The following is a 12,795-nucleotide window of genomic DNA, read 5'->3' as shown; positions in this document are numbered from 1 at the left end:
CTCAGTCTCCCGAGAATAAGGGAAGAACCTCCCACCGAAGCAGTCGCTCCCGGCGCACCTCCTTACCGAGATCAGAATCGAAAAGTAGCCGGGAGGATCGGGAACGCCCTAGGAGGCGAAACGATACGATCATCTACGCTCGGGACAAACGGGCGTGCGTCATGCGACGGGACTGTGAAAACGGAGAAGAAAGGTCTGAGAGAACACGGCAACCCATCATCATGGGCGCCACCCCGTTCCACCGTTCCATCCTCGAGGTCCGGTTGCTGAAGCATTTCGACAAACCAACGGACATGAGGTATGACGGGACGCAAGACCCGCAGGAGCACCTAACGGCCTTCGAGGCCCGAATGAACCTCGAAGGAGTGGGAGACGAGGTAAGGTGCCGCGCTTTCCCGGTCACCTTGGCAGGCCCGGCGATACGGTGGTTCAATAGCCTTCTGCAGGGTTCTGTGGCCGGTTTCTCGGACATCAGTCGCGCCTTCTTGGCGCAATTCACTACCAGAATCGCAAAGACAAAGCACCCAACCAATCTCCTCGGCGTGACCCAACGCACCGAAGAGACCACCAGGAAGTATCTAGATCGGTTCAACGACGAATGCCTGGACATCGAGGGACTAACCGACTCTGTGGCCAGCCTTTGTCTGACGAACGGCCTTCTTAATGAGGATTTCCGAAAACATCTCACCACCAAACCGGTCTGGACGATGCACGAGATCCAGACTGTAGCCAAGGAATACATAAATGATGAGGAAGTCAGCCGAATTGTGGCTGCCAACAAATGGCAGCCTTCCTACAATCAACCCAGGCAACACAGTAATGGAGAAAGGCAGAAGAAGCAAGTCAGAGACGGGGGCCCGAGCAGAGCGCCCAGACCGCCTCCCCGGGTCAGAAAATTTGCCAACTACACCCCACTCACCCTCCCCATCATAGACGTTTACCAACAAATAGCCGAAAAGGGGATATTGTCGAAACCTCGACCTCTTAAAGATCGTACAGGGGCAAACAAGAGTCTCTACTGTGATTACCATAAAGGCTATGGACACCAAACACAAGACTGTTTCGACCTAAAGGACGCACTGGAGCAAGCGATCAGGGACGGTAAACTGACTGAATTCTCCCATCTCATAAGGGAACCGAGGAGACCACATAGGAACCACAGTGACGAGGGCAAGACCCGATCGACGAAATGGCGACAAGAGCCAGAAGACAACGATCACGGCCTCACCGTAATAAATGTGGTGACTGCCAAAAACACAGCGCCAAAGTCGAGATCTGCGCACAAGAAAGATGCCAAAGTCCTGGCAATTTCCTCCTCGCCGGCATGAAGCTCCAAGAGGTCCCCAACCATTTCCTTCGGGCCAGAAGATCATTGGTTCAATGAGGTCCCTGAGAACCCACCCATGGTCATTACGGCTAGGGTGGGAACCGACCTCGTCAAACGAATCCTTGTGGACACGGGAGCAGACTCGAACATTATGTTCCGCAACGTGTTTGATGCGCTGGGATTACGGGACACCGACCTCATGACTCACCAACACGGTGTCATAGGGTTAGACGACCACTTCATTAAGCCAGATGGGATAATATCTCTGCCGACCTCTGTGGGACAAGGACAAGGACGAAGGTCAATAATGGCCGAGTTCGTGGTTCTACGGGACTCCACTACCTACAACATTATCCTGGGGAGGAAAACAATTAACGATGTTGAGGCGGTAATCAACACAAAGCAGCTGGTTATGAAGTTCGTTGCTGATGACGGATCGGTAGGATCCATAAGAGGAGATCTGGAAACAGCAGTCGCTTGCGACAACGCCAGCCTCTCCTTGAGGAAGAAGTCTAAAGAAGCATCTGGAGTGTTTCTTGCTGACTTAGATGTCAGAGTCGATGATAAGCCAAGACCAGAACCAAAGGGGGACTTGGAAAAGTTCAGGGTCGGTGACACGGAGGAAAAGTTCACATTTGTTAATAGAAACCTCCCACATGAGATGAAAGAACCTCTAATAGAAATGATTAGGGCCAATGGAGATCTATTCGCTTGGACACCCGCCGATATGCCGGGCATAGACCCCAGGGACATGTCACATCACCTGGCCGTCAAGCCGGACGCCCGTCTAGTGGCCCAAAGGAGGAGGAAGATGTCCCAGGAGAGAGCAGAGGAGGTGGCCAAGCAGACGGCCAGCCTCCTAGAAGCAGGTTTCATACGAGAACTAGACTACTCGACCTGGCTGTCAAATGTAGTTCTGGTAAAGAAGCACAATGGCAAATAGAGAATGTGCGTAGACTATTCCTACCTCAACAAAGCATGCCCCAAGGGCTATTTTCCCCTTCCCAACATAGATGTGCTCGTCGACACGGCGGCGGGGTACCGGTATTTGAGCTTCATGGACGCCTATTCCGGCTACAATCAAATACCGATGCACCGACCCGACGAGGACAAAACAACATTCATAACACCCGGGGGAATCTATTGCTACAAGATGCCGTTCGGCCTGAAAAATGTAGGGGCAACATATCAAAGGCTGATGAACAAAATATTTAGCAACCTTATAGGCAAGACAGTAGAAGTCTACATGGACAACATCTTTGCAAAGACTACGCAGCCTGACGACCTCCTGAACGACTTGGGAAGCGTGTTTGCATCTCTCCGACAACACGGCATGAGGCTCAACCCCCTCAAATGCGCTTTTGTCATGGAAGCCGGAAAGTTCCTAGGATTCATGATAACCCAAAGGGGAGTGGAAGACAATCCCGAGAAATGCCAAGCAATACTCCAAATGAAGAGTTCGGGCTGTGTCAAAGATGTCCAGAGACTAGCAGGTGCCTCACCTCATTATCCTGCTTCCTCGGAGCATCGGCAGCAAAGGCCCTACCCTTCTTCAATCTGATGAGAAAAGGAATAGCATTTGAATGGAATCCTGCATGCGAGAAAGCGTTCAGACACTTCAAAGAAATCCTAGCAACACCCCCGGTGCTCGGAAAGCCCAAAGTTGGAGAGCCACTATACCTGTACCTAGCCATAACGGGGGAAGCCCTGGCAACGGTTTTGGTACGAGAGGAGGAGAAGGCCCAACAACCAGTCTATTTCGTGAGCAGGTCCCTACAGGGGGCGGAACTGAGGTATAGCAAACTGGAGAAGCTAGCTCTGGCACTCCTGACCTCTTCTCGAAGATTAAAACAATATTTCCAAGGCCACCAGATCATTATTAGAACAGACCAAGGAATCCGACAAGTGCTCCAAAAACCCGATTTAGGGAGAAGGATGATGACTTGGTCCATCGAGCTCTCCCAATATGACATACGGTACGAACCTTGGCATGCTATCAAGGCGCAAGCAATGGCAGACTTTCTGGTAGAAGTAACGGGGGATCCAACCGAAGAGGCGGACATACGGTGGAGGCTCGATGTTGACGGGGCCTCCAACCAAACATCCGGGGGCGCCGGGATCATCCTCGAGAACCCGGCTGGGGTCGTATACGAGCAGTCAATCAAATTCGAGTTCCCCGTTTCGAACAATCAAGCAGAATACGAAGCTCTCCTAGGAGGCTTAGCCCTAGCAAAGGAAGTCGGAGTGACAAGGCTGGAGATATGCAGTGATTCACAGGTTGTTACCTCGCAAGTAAACGGGAGCTACCAAGCCAGAGACTCACTATTACAAAAATATTTGGAAAAAGTCAAGGAATTGAGCAAAACATTCGAGGAGGTCACGATCCAACACGTCCCGAGAGAAAGGAACACACGGGCAGACTTTTCCAAGTTGGGCAGCACGAAATCGGGAGAAGGCAACCGATCTCTCATACAGGGCATGATGAAGGAGCCAGCAGTTACCCTACACCTGTCAAGACTAAGCCCCTCCTGGTTAGACCCCATCACTAGCTTCTTGGAAAGCAGCAAGCTCCCCAACGACGAAAAAGGTGCTAAAGCGTTGAGAAGGGAGGCGGCCAAGTACGCTATCATTCAGGGACAGTTGTTCAAAAAAGGATTCAGCCAACCCCTGCTGAAGTGCCTACATCCCGACCAGACGAACTACGTGCTCAGAGAAGTCCACGAAGGATGCTGTGGCCACCATATAGGGTTGATAAACCACTATTTTATGGTTTATCTTGTACTCAATTGAGTGGTTTTTATCAAGCCTTTGCACACTTATTCATACTATTTGCATGGTTTTACAATTCCTTCCTCATGATATGATATATGTGAAAACATGTTTTCTATGCTTTAGAAATATTAAATTTAATTATCCTTTATTATCATTCGATGCCATGATTAGTGTGTTGAGTAGTTTCAGATCTTCTAAGGCAGGAATGACTTAAGGGATGGAAAGGAAACATACAAAAATGGAGGAAACCACAAAACGGAGTTTCTGAAGAAACTGGCAGCGACGCGACTGCATGGACGACGCGACCGCATGCCAAGCGCGAAGAAGCAGCGACGCGGCCGCATGACTGACGCGATCGCACACCTAAAGAAGAACACCTATGACACGGCCGCATGACTGACGCGACCGCACGACAAGGAAAACTCCAATTGACGCGACCGCGTGACCCACGTGGACGCGTGACAGAGGCCACGCACTAGAAATTGCAGAAAAAGCTCATAGCGAGTTTTGAAGCCCTTTTTGGCCCAAATCCAAGTCCAGAAGGCATAGACCAGAGGTTATGAAGTGGGGGAATGCATCCATTCAGGCGGAGTCTCCGAATTTTAGTCACTTTCCATGATTTAGGTTTAGTTGGAGAGAGGTTCTCTCCTCTCTCTTTAGGATTAGGATTTAGATTTAGGATTTATTTGCTTTGAGGATTATCTTTTTATCAGGTTCAATATTCCTTTTTCATTACTTGCTTTTCAATTTAGTATGAATTCTTCTATGTTACAGATTACTCTTTCGAATTAATGTTATTTGAGGTATTTCAGTTAATATTGCTTTCTTTTATTCATGTTATTGATTATTCCCAATCTGAAGACATTTTCATTCCAGTAGATTTAATTCCCTTTTCCTTTAGTCTTGGTTAAGAAATCAGTAACTCAGGAGTTATCTTAGCTCAACATAATTGATAACTGTTATCTTTGCTAATTGAATTGAACTTCAATAATCTCAACCTTTTCTTAGGAAATAAATAGGATTCGAAGGTCAAACTAATTAGTCCCTTGACTTTCCTTTGCTTTAGCAAAGGTTAACTAAGTGGAATTAAGATTCAACTTTCATTATTATTGATAAGAATAACTAAGTCTGGACTTCCAATTTCTCATACCTTGCCAAAGGGTTTGCTTTACAGTATTTATTTATTTTAATTGCCATTTAAATTATTTGCCATATTCATTTCTCATTCTCAAACCCCAATTTACAATCTCCATAACCAATAATAAGAACATACCTCCCTGTAATTCCTTGAGAAGATGACCCGAGGTTTAAATACTCGGTTAGCAATTTTAAAAGGGTTTGTTACTTGTGACAACCAAAACGTTTGCACGAAGGGATTTCTATTGGTTTAGAATCTATATCTACAACGCGACTATTTTTATAAAATTTTTTACTAGCAAAAATCCTAACGTCAAAATGGCGCCGTTGTCGGGGAATTGCAAATGTGTGCCTTATTATTGGTTATTGTAAATATTTTTCAAAAAAAAATTTCCTTTTTTGTTAGTTTTTGTTTTTATTATCTTTCACTATTATGAACTCTCACCCCTTTGGCTATGAGTCTGGTTATAATTATGTTGCAGGAAGAGGAGATTATAATGACAACATGCACCATGGTTGGAACAATGAAATGAGCCACAAGGATTTGATCAACCCTCATGGCAACAACCACCTCCAATGAACTATCAACAACCATTCTGTGATGCATATCAAGGCAATGGCTATGGTGAGCACTCTTTTGACTACCAACAAGACCCACCATATGCCTATGAACCCCTTCCTCCTCAATATAATTTTGAACCACCATACTCACAAGCTCCTTTCCACCAAACACCTCCGTATGACCCTAATCCATATCCACCATACCAACCACCTTATGAGCCAAATGAACCATACATAGAACTACCACCGCAATATACACCATCTCCTTATCCTTATAAAAATGAACCCTCCTATCTACCCTAAACCTCCATGGAGAAAGTATTTGCCGATTTAAACTCTACTATACAAGCTCTGGTCACCCAAATCGGACCACCGAATACCTTCAACAATCAACCCTCAAGCTCTAATGCACTTCCTTTTCAACCATATAATGATCCACCCATTCCATCACCACCATCCATGGAAGAGCACCCACATCCATCAATCCAAGAGCAAGATGATCCCAGTTATGCTATTGAAATAGAGCAAGAGTCAAGGGATCATTTCAAGGAAACAGTAGATCAATTTCATGCAACCCTTCATCAATTGGAGCAAGCAATAAGTCAATTACCTTCCGGACGTTCGGACACTCAAGGAACCCCCATGGTTCATATGGAGAATCTAATGAAGAACGTAGCATGAAGGAGACACTAGAGACTCCAGTGGACAATAAGGAGCATGACTTTGTACTGGAACAAGTGGAGAAAGCCATAATAGTTGCAGAGGAAGAAGTGGTTGAAGATTTAGGAGATGCAGAACCTCCACGGGAACCTCAAGTCATAGAACCCTCTTCTAAGGAGTTTGAATTTCTTGTTGAGGAGGGTGTACAACCCCCAAGGCATGTTATGGTTGAAGACTTGGAAGAGGTTGATCAAGAGATGGAGATTCAAGAAGACAAAGCACAACCTCCCATGCCTTTGGTGAACAATGAAGAGGAAATTGAATCAGAAGAAAGCTACCAAGAGGAAGAGGTTGATATTGAAGAAGCTTGCAAAGAGGTGGTAGTTGTCAAAGAAGAGCACAAGGGAGTGGAGCTTGCAATTTCATTAAAAATACCTCCCCCTAAGTTGCCATCATCCTTCACAACATTCAAGTGGGTAAAATTTGTATCCCTTAGCTTTCTAACCCCACTTGAATATGGGCTACTGGAGATGGATGGTCAACTTAGAGCTCTTTGTCGCATTAAGAGTAAGAGGAAGATGGTCAGTTCATTATCTAATGGATTTTTCCGTTCTAATACTCTATCCGAGAGTTATCAATATTTATCAAATATGTTCCTATCTAACGGAACACTATTGGATCAAATGACAAAGACATTGTTGAGAAAAAGATGGCAATAAAAATAATTCAAACAGAGAGTTGTGCGAGCGCAAGGCGGCCCTCGCGCCAGTTGCATAAAATGTGTCACGCGACCGCGTGACTGACGCGACTGCGTCGATTAACTTAAAGCGCAAGTCACGCGACCGCGTGCCCCACGCGTCCGCGTCGCTTGCGCCGCAGAGCTTATCCTAATTTGCCAAATATCTTATCTTTTCTTCCCCAATCCTAATTTTTTCCTCCCTCCTTTCTTACTTACTTCTTTCCCTTCTCATTCTTCTTATCTTTCATTTTATTTATTTGCATATTTCATTCATTGCATTTTAATTTAGTGCATATTTTTCTTTTCTTTTCTTAATTTATTATTTTTCCTTTGGTGTTGATTTTCTTATTTAACTGTTGCATCTTTTCTGGTATAATTTTTAGTGACTTGTTTTACAATGTTGGGTGATGCTATTTTTCTGTCAATGTCAATCTTCTATGATACCTGTATTCCTTTTGCATTGACATGAACTTACATTGTCTTTCATTACCCACTCTCTTCCCCATTGTTGTACATTTTGTACCACTGGCATGCCATGGCTTCTATTGTTTTCTCACGTACAGGTTGAAGCTTTCATGTAAATGAGACCTTTATCATTTGGCATTAACCCATCCATACTTCATTTATTTTCTTCTCTTTATTTTTGGGTTTCTTTTCTTCCTTTTTTCTTTCAGGATGGCCACCCAGAGGGGAACCGGAAGACGTTTACTTGGGGAGACAAGACAAGTCCATCTGCACAATCTTTGGAGAGAAGCATCAGTTGGAACAACCCCCGTCCACTTGTACATCTTAGCATGCACCGAGGACGGTGCAATGTTTAAGTGTGGGGAGGTCGATACCGATCTCCATGGGTTAGCTATTTTCTTCTTTCCAACACCATTGTTTTATTTTCTTTGTGCATTTGCATGTTTCATTGCATGATTGTTTTATTTTATGCATTTAGCCACTGTTTGGTTAAAGTAATGAGTTTCTTCTAAGACCCTATTTTTTGAAAATTTTTTCACTAATTTAAAATCAAAATTTTTGTGTAAAACTTGTTTGAAGTTGTATTTGGAACATGGTTTTTGAGCCAAAGAACACACAACCTGTGAGATTTGAGCTTATTTACATGGTTACATTATTTAACCATAAATTTTATTCTTGTATGTTTTTTTCTCTATAATTGTAATCTTTACTTTGTTTCATTCTATATGTCCATTATTTAGTGTATTTACATGCTTCCATATGATTGAGACCATTATTTGTTTTAGCTCACTTATCCCAAATAAGCCTACCCTTTAAATTACCTTTGTTAGCCACTTTGAACTTTTTAATCCCCTTCTATTCTATAACCACATCACTAGCCTTAAGCAGAAAAACAAATTAAATATTCCAATTGAATCTTTGGTTAGCTTAAGATAAAGATTGTGTATCAACTAAGTGTGGGAAAACTGTGGGAACATGGGTTAATAAGGGAATGTATCATGTTTCTAATATTGGGAATTTGGGAACCTACTCATGAAAAACCAAAATAGAAAAAAAAATCCATGTGCATTGACAATGTTATGTTTATTTTTATGATTCAAAAAAAATTCAATAAATAAGGAGACAAAATTACCCCAATGTTAAGCCTTAATAGGAAGATCAATGCACATGTGATAAAAGTAAAGAAATATCAAAAGTTTGGTATATGAGTATGTGATACAAAAGTGGAAATTAGGGGTAGCTAGGCGTGATTTAAGAAGTTATATAGAGTGTGTGTGTGTTTATGTGAGAGCTTATGTTAGTCAAGGATTCAATTTATAGCTCACTTAGCCATACACATAGCCTCACCCTTGCCTTGGCCCCATTACAACCTTAAAAAGACCTCATGATGTTTGCATTGGTACATTAAATACTTGTTGATTGGTTAGATGAAGAACAAAGTTTAGAAAGCATGACTAGGGAAGAGTAGAGTGATTACCCTATACACTAGAGAGACTAGAGTGATACCAGTGAGGGTTCAATGCTTGATTCTATGTTCCCTGCTTTCATGAGCTATCTTCTAACAAGTTTACTTGTCTTTTATTGTATAATTTGAATTAGTGGAATTGATTCATATTTGTCTTGAAGAACTTGCTTACTTTTAACCAAGTAGATAGAAATATTTTTGCATTCATATAGATAGGTTGCATTTCATACATTTTACCATTCCTTTTCATTCCTTTATAGCTTCTCTTGAGCTTAGCATGAGGACATGCTAATATTTAAGTGTGGTGAGATTGATAAACCATTATTTTATGGTTTATCTTATGCTTAATTGAGTGGTTTTTATCAAGCCTTTGCACACTTATTCATACTATTTGCATGGTTTTACAATTCCTTCCTCATGATATGATATATGTGAAAACATGTTTTCTATGCTTTAGAAATATTAAATTTAATTATCCTTTATTATCATTCGATGCCATGATTAGTGTGTTAAGTAGTTTCAGATCTTCTAAGGCAGGAATGACTTAAGGGATGGAAAGGAAACATACAAAAACGGAAGGAAAGCACAAAACGGAGTTTCTGAAGAAACTGGCAGCGATGCGACCGCATGGACGACGCGGCCGCATGCCAAGCGCGAAGAAGCAGCGACGCGGCCGCATGACTGACGCGACCGTGCACCTAAAGAAGAAAACCTATGACGTGGCCGCATGACTGACGCGACCGCGCGACAAGAAAAACTCCAATTGACGCGACCGCGTGACCCATGCGGACGCGTGACCCACGCGGACGCATGACAGAGGCCACGCACCAGAAATTGCAGAAAATGCTCATAGCGAGTTCTGAAGCCCTTTTTGGCCCAAATCCAAGTTCAGAAGGCATAGACCAGAGGTTATGAAGTGGGGGAATGCATCCATTCAGGCAGAGTCTCCGAATTTTAGTCACTTTCCATGATTTAGGTTTAGTTGGAGAGAGGTTCTCTCCTCTCTCTTTAGGATTAGGATTTAGATTTAGGATTTATTTGCTTTGAGGATTATCTTTTTATCAGGTTCAATATTTCTTTTTCATTACTTGCTTTTCAATTTAGTATGAATTCTTCTATGTTACAGATTACTCTTTCGAATTAATGTTATTTGAGGTATTTCAGTTAATATTGCTTTCTTTTATTCATGTTATTGATTATTCTCAATCTGAAGACATTTTCATTCCAGTAGATTTAATTCCTTTTTCCTTTGGTCTTGGTTAAGAAATCAGTAACTCAGGAGTTATCTTAGCTCAACATAATTGATAACTGTTATCTTTGCTAATTGAATTGAACTTCAATAATCCCAACCTTTTTTTAGGAAATAAATAGGATTCGAAGGTCAAACTAATTAGTCCCTTGACTTTCCTTTGCTTTAGCAAAGGTTAACTAAGTGGAATTAAGATTCAACTTTCATTATTATTGATAAGAATAACTAAGTCTGGACTTCCAATTTCTCATACCTTGCCAAAGGGTTCGCTTTACAGTATTTATTTATTTTAATTGCCATTTAAATTATTTGCCATATTCATTTCTCATTCCCAAACCCCAATTTACAATCTCCATAACCAATAATAAGAACATACCTCCCTACAATTCCTTGAGAAAATGACCCGAGGTTTAAATACTCGGTTATCAATTTTAAAAGGGTTTGTTACTTGTGACAACCAAAACGTTTGCACGAAGGGATTTCTGTTGGTTTAAAATCTATATCTACAACGCGACTATTTTTATAATGTTCTTTACTAGCAAAAATCCTAACGTCAAGGGGGCAAAGCCTTAGCTAGGAAGCTAATCCGAGCAGGATATTACTGGCCATCGATGATGGCAGATTCTAAAGAATTCGTGAGGAAATGCGTTAAGTGTCAAGAGAACCCCAACTTCCACAAAGCACCAGCTTCGGAGCTAAGCCTGTTAACGTCCTCCCGACCTTTCTCGCAATGGGGAATCGACCTTTTGAGACCTTTCCCGGTCGGTCCAGGGCAGATCAAGTACCTCATAGTCGCCATCGACTACTACACCAAATGGGTAGAGGCCGAGCCACTGGCTAGCATATCCTCATCCAACTGCAGGAAGTTCATGTGGAGACAGGTCATAACCCGGTTCGGCATTCTGGAAACTGTCATCTCAGACAACGAGACGCAGTTCACCGACAAGAAGTTCACAGAATTCCTCACCGGCCTAGGCATAAAACAAAAATTCTCCTCGGTAGAGCACCCTCAGACAAACGACCAGGTCGAGTCTGCAAACAAGATCATCCTACTAGGACAAAAGAAGCGGCTTGATAATAAAAAAGGTGCTTGGGCCGATGAACTCGCCTCGGTCCTCTGGTCCTACCGGACAACCGAGCAGTCATCCCCGGGAGAAACACCTTTCCGACTAACGTATGGGCTAGATGCGGTAATACTTATGGAGGTCGGTGAGCCGAGCCCACGGCTACTCTTGAAGGGAGTAGAGGAAGCTGTAGAAAAGGATTTAGTGGACAAAACAAGGGAGATGGCCTACTTGTCAGAAACAGCACTCAAGCAAAGAATGGCCATGCGATACAACGCCAAAATACTCAAAAGAGAATTTGAACAAAATGACCTCGTCCTAAGACGCAACGACATCGGTTTACCGGCCCCTAGAGAAGGCAAACTGGCGGCAAAATGGGAAGGTCCCTACAGAGTTAAAGAGGTGATCGGCAAGGGCGCCTACAAGTTGGAAAAGCTCAATGGCAAGGAGATCCCGAGAACATGGAATGCGGACAACCTGAGGAGGTTTTATTCCTAAGTCGTTTACTTTGTAACAACCTTTGCTATGGTTATAGACTTGCTTGTTTACCACTTAAATTATACTTGCCCATATTTTTGTTCTCTTTTGTTTACTTTCCTTGGCCAACTCATCGCACAAACGAGTCCCACGCCATACGAGCCAAAAGACACAAACGATATACGGCCCCGTGACTGATCACCCCGGGATCCCCCTAGGCTAAGGCCATAACAAACGGCCCTAATGAAGAGAGAACTCGACTTCGAAGAAATACCAACATAACGGTAAAACGAATAAGCCGGCAAACGGGAAACGAAAGCAACATAATAAGCAAAGAAACGTGTCCACAAACCAACCGAACTACTAACAAAGGCGCAAAAGTTTTAGTACCAAAAAGTTCTACAACCCATAAAAATACAAGTTACAAGAAATCACTTCTTCGGCACATCGACAACCTTGCCGTCCTTGATAGTCTTGAAAACACCAATTTCCAATATGTCGAAATCGGGAGCAATAATCTTCACTTGAGCCTTGAGAGCCTCCTCGGTCATGAAAATTGCATTCTTGCCCTGCTCTCTAACTTCCTTGTGCTTCCTCTTGAATGCATCGGCCCTATCTCGAGCAGTCTTAGCGGCTGCAACGGCTGTGTGCCGCTCTTTCTCCAAAACGACCACTCGACCTTGTGCAGCACTTAACTGGCTCTTCAAAGTCATTTCCTACTCCGTCAGACGAGACACGGAAGCATCGGCAGTCTTCAACGTTTCTTCGGCCGACACGGTCTTCTTCTCGGCAGCCTCAAGCTTATTCCCCGCCTCGGCCAGCTACTCCTGAAGTGTTTCAACTTGAGCCTTGAGCTTATTATTGGCTGTGGCAGCGGTC

The 12,795-nt window shown here is 43.3% G+C and overlaps 2 protein-coding genes across 2 annotated transcripts; both read left to right on the top strand.

The window, feature by feature from the left end:
• Nucleotides 1-221: 221 nt before the first annotated feature.
• Nucleotides 222-1,328, top strand: LOC112709448 (uncharacterized). The gene has a single exon (XM_025761356.1). The coding sequence runs from the start codon at nucleotides 222-224 to the stop codon at nucleotides 1,326-1,328; it is 1,107 nt and encodes a 368-aa protein (XP_025617141.1).
• Nucleotides 1,329-1,403: 75 nt separating this feature from the next.
• Nucleotides 1,404-2,270, top strand: LOC140181351 (uncharacterized). The gene has a single exon (XM_072224903.1). It carries the CDS (start codon nucleotides 1,404-1,406, stop codon nucleotides 2,268-2,270), a length of 867 nt encoding a protein of 288 aa, XP_072081004.1.
• The last annotated feature ends 10,525 nt before the right edge of the window (nucleotides 2,271-12,795 follow it).

Source organism: Arachis hypogaea, chromosome 1 (assembly GCF_003086295.3).
Source record: "Arachis hypogaea cultivar Tifrunner chromosome 1, arahy.Tifrunner.gnm2.J5K5, whole genome shotgun sequence".
Classification (NCBI taxonomy): domain Eukaryota; kingdom Viridiplantae; phylum Streptophyta; class Magnoliopsida; order Fabales; family Fabaceae; genus Arachis; species Arachis hypogaea.
This window is presented reverse-complemented; position numbering and strand designations above follow the sequence as displayed.

Bases quoted from the DNA above. Each gene is read 5' to 3' on its own strand.
- LOC112709448 (XM_025761356.1), top strand. From the start codon at position 222: ATGGGCGCCACCCCGTTCCACCGTTCCATCCTCGAGGTCCGGTTGCTG.
- LOC140181351 (XM_072224903.1), top strand. From the start codon at position 1,404: ATGGTCATTACGGCTAGGGTGGGAACCGACCTCGTCAAACGAATCCTT.